Consider the following 4,354-nt stretch of genomic DNA (forward strand, 5'->3'; position numbering starts at 1 on the left):
CGAGAAGGGTTCGATGCGTGGAGTGCGATTTGTTTATATATTTATGGATGATCGGATGATTGTTTCTAAGCGGACGCTTGGGCGATTTGTTTATAAGTGGCCGATTTGTTTATGAGTAGTTGCTAGGGCGATCGTGGCTTTGGTGTTGTGTTTAAGTGTGGGTGAATGCTGATGGATATATTACTATATATACATACATATGAATATATTTATAATATAATTTTAACTTTTATTAATAAATAATCTTTGTTTTTTGTTGATTTGTTGATACATATTTAATGTTATGTTTTTTAGTTTGATATTAATTATTTTATTTCTTATTATAGTAAATTAATGAAATTAAATTAAACCAATTCCTATTTAAAACAATTGTTTTTATGAATTGATGACTTCGCGATTCTGCAATTCGAGCCCTAATTCGGTCAACCAATTCTAAGTTGAGGTAGGCATACGCCAATGTTCATGTCCCCTGCATACACATATGCACATACACACACGTACATGTAAAAGCCCACAGGCACATGCTTCTACAAGTGATATTCAATAATTGTGAGCATCGCATTCCATGTGAACACACACACAATCAATTATACATGTACAAGACCGACCAAATGCAAATGCTGGGTTTTAAAATTGCTACAAGCAGCAAGAGTAACGCACGCAGGTCACAAATTCTCATACATGTAGCAAGGGACTACAAGTGTGTGCGTTCATGCCCGTCGCGAGATCATATTCTTTATGCGCCTCAACGCCTTCATACCCTTCCCATAAATATACAGCTACGAAAAATAAAATAGCACCACTTGCATGCTCAGAGTTTGAGGAGTTCTCCTGGACACATTTATCAATGTATTGATGTAATTTTTTCACTCACGTAAGCAGAAATTATTTAGTTATTACGACATAAAAGATTTACCATAATAATATTCATAAATTTTATATATTTCAAAAAATTCTCAAAAATGCCGAAAAAATGCCGAAAAAAATAATAGCACCACTACTCCTTTTCGAGAAGCGCTAACATTTTGTTTGCATGAATGTCGCAAACGATTTTAAGATTTCGGTATACTCTTCACTCAAAAGAAAAGAGCTGGGACCGTCGCGAAGAAATTTCAATTTTTGTGCGCTGCTGAGCTTCATGATTTGAGAGCCCACAGAGAGAGAGCGCACTGATTTCGTCGTACTATCTTTCATTACCCGAGCCATCCAATACCAAGCCGAGCGAATACGAAGTTGGCCGGGACTTGCTAGACAGATGTTGCGGCGTGGAAAAACGTTGCTCTACATGTTTAGTCTATGTGTTATTTGGTTAGTGTTTGTACTCAAAAAGTGCACGATCAATATAATAATTATCTATTACTCGATAAAAATTACCAAAAGCTACAATATAATCAAAAAGCATAATTGTTTTTTACTAAATTTTTTTAAAGCCAAATTAAATTACATTTACAAAGGGACTGTGAATGAGTATTCCGCAGTCGGTAGCGCCCGACTGCAACGTTCTTACTTGTTATGTATACGAATGGATCGAATAGTGTCAACAAAAGCTTTTCTTTTCAAAAACAGTTACTTCATTGAATTATATTTCAATATTAAATAAAAGAAAAATAAATAGAAATTATTTTTAAATTGATAAGTTAAACAAATTTAAATAGAATTGGAATTACCATATTTTTCGCTATGTCACTGTCAGCCAAAGATAACTTAAGGAAGGGTTCTACTCAACTAAGCCATATATGTGATCTGAATACTAAAAAACCGTCACCCCATCGGCGTCTTGTATCTATTGTTGCAACTATATCGCGGGCGTCGCGTAATGTCGATACGATTTATAGTATGTTGATGAAGGGAGTCAATATTTTTCGCTTGAACTTTTCTCACGAATCGCATGAATCCCATACTCAAACTATTGAAATAGTTAATAAAAGTCTTCAACGAATAAAGAACGAGTTGGGTCATACATTTTCTGTAGCATTTGCTGTAGATGCACGAGGGCCACAAATTCGAACCGGATTATTGGAAGGTGGAAATGAAATTCAATTACGTAGTGGAGAAAATATACGTTTATCGATTAACCGCGATCTTTACGATAAAGGAAGTAAAGAAGCCATTTACGTGGATTACCCAAATATTATAAATGTCGCGAAACCAGAGGATCGCGTTTTCGTTGATGATGGAAAACTTTTTTTAACTATTCTTGAGGTTGGTGTGGACGGGCTTGTTTGTGAGGTAGTTCAAGGAGGATTGCTGGGTAATAATTGCAATGTAATATTACCTGAAGTGGAGATAGACTTGCCTGCTGTTTCTGAAAAGGATATGGACGACTTACAGTTTAGTGTAAAGTCTAATATAGACATTGTCTTCGCATCGGGTGTACGAAGTGCTAAGAATATAAGAGAACTACGCTACGTGCTTGGTGATAAAGGCAAACACATTAAAATCATTGCAAAAGTGGATAGCAAGATTGCTTTAAGTCGTGTACCAGAAATAATGAATGCATCGGATGGATTACTTCTTAGTCGGGCTGATCTAGGAACACAGATCCCAATTGAAAAATTATTCATAACTCAAAAATCAGTATTGGGTCAATGTAATAAGGCTGGCAAGCCTGTAATAATTGCATCAAATGTGCTCGAATCAATGCGCCTCAATCCATTTCCTACTCGTGCAGAATGTTTTGATCTTGCAAATGCAGTCATTGATGGGGTCGATTGTATTATGCTGTCATCTGAGGTTGCTATAGGTTTATATCCTATTGAGACTATTGGAATTTGTGATACATTGTGCCGCGAAGCAGAAAAAGTTGTTTGGTATCGCGATCTTTTTGAGGATTTAGTACATGAAACCCAGGGAGAATTGGATGCTTCTCATTCGATAGCTATAACTGCCATTGAAACCGCCAGGCGTACCAAAGCTACGCTCATTATAGCACTCACAACATCGGGACGATCTGCAGCTCTACTAAGCAAATTTAGACCACGTTGCCCAATTCTTGCAGTTACTCGATGTGAGCGGGCAGCGCGTTGGGTTAATTTACATCGCGGTATATTACCATTACTTTATCAGGTGAACTGTGCTGAAAATTACGCTACGGATGTTGACGCACGCGTCCGATTTGCACTAACCAGTGCTAAAAAAATGGATTTAATTAGTGATGGTGATCCCATAGTAATTGTAAGTGCTTGGAAGGATGGAGGAGGCTTTACCAATAATGTCCGGGTGGTCTATTCATTTTTTGAGGCTGATCGCATGGAATGTTTATTTCGTGCTGATCATAGCAGCTCAAATAAAAACACTATATTGCAATCAAAACATGTAAAGTCAGATCAATATACAAAAACTTAGTAAAAACATTAAAATTCTTAAACCGTTATAAAAAAAAAACTTAAGAAAGGAAAAATAAATTCACGTCTATTATCAATGATAAGGACTAGGATCAAAAACTCATCGACGTTTTTACTTGTTATACCCTGAACCCATTGAAAATGGGAAATCAGGGTATGATTTTGTTAAAATGTATGTCACAGGCAGAAGGAGGCGTGGCAAACACCACAAAGCATATCTATTCTTGAGCGACGAGCTGAGTCGATTTAGCCCTGTCCGTCTGTCCGTATGTTTGAACGCGTCGATTTCAGAAGATATAAGATCTAGAAACTTGATTATTTTTTTTTAATGACCGTATATCCACACTGGAAGCCAACACTGCAACATATTGAGATATACATGAATAACTATGCGTGGTATCCCTTGTCAAATTTGGATAGTTTAGTTACCAGTAACATTCTCGAATATCTCTATTATAATATTGTTACGCCTCTTTAGGGGCGTGGCATACCAAAAGAAACCTTGTAATTTTTTCATTTTTTGAGCATCCAAATTTTGCAGCTAGATTACCGTTAACTTGTTCTATGAGCTGGCCAAAATGAAGTGTCTACGCACAGTAGGGGCGTGTCAAATTAAATTTTCTACAGTATGAGAAGTATCAAATTCTTCAAGTGCTGGATTACGGAGCAACGTAGCCACAACGGACAACGACAGAAAACGACACGAAAAAATCTAACTGCGATCAACCGAATACAGTCTGCATCGACGGGCAACAGAGAAATAACAAGAACGGAGAGCACTAAAACGAAACAGCATAGCATCGGACGACAACGGACAGAAATCTAACGGTGGCTCTCCTTTCTGCACAGCAGCGCAGCCGAAACAAAGAGAGCGCGCAACAAAGCGCATACGACTCAACAGAGCGACGCATAGCTGCGCAAAGAGCAAAAAGCTTTCGCACTGCAAAACGCAATGCAGCGGCGCAGAGTTAAGAGTGCAGAGCGACGCTCAGAGTAAGTGATAATAAAAC

At 37.6% G+C, this 4,354-nt stretch overlaps 1 protein-coding gene across 1 annotated transcript; it reads left to right on the top strand.

Moving 5' to 3' along the window:
- The first annotated feature begins 1,611 nt into the window (after window positions 1–1,611).
- LOC108658120 (pyruvate kinase) lies at window positions 1,612–3,358 on the top strand. Its single transcript, XM_018110778.2, has one exon. It carries the CDS (start codon window positions 1,681–1,683, stop codon window positions 3,343–3,345), a length of 1,665 nt encoding a protein of 554 aa, XP_017966267.1. The 5' UTR covers window positions 1,612–1,680; the 3' UTR covers window positions 3,346–3,358.
- Window positions 3,359–4,354: the final 996 nt, after the last annotated feature.

This window comes from Drosophila navojoa, unplaced genomic scaffold (genome assembly GCF_054131105.1).
Source record: "Drosophila navojoa isolate 15081-1374.11 unplaced genomic scaffold, UAZ_NAV_1.0 NAV_Backbone_115, whole genome shotgun sequence".
In the NCBI taxonomy this organism is placed as follows: Eukaryota; Metazoa; Arthropoda; class Insecta; order Diptera; family Drosophilidae; genus Drosophila; species Drosophila navojoa.

Bases quoted from the DNA above. Each gene is read 5' to 3' on its own strand.
- LOC108658120 (XM_018110778.2), top strand. From the start codon at position 1,681: ATGTCACTGTCAGCCAAAGATAACTTAAGGAAGGGTTCTACTCAACTA.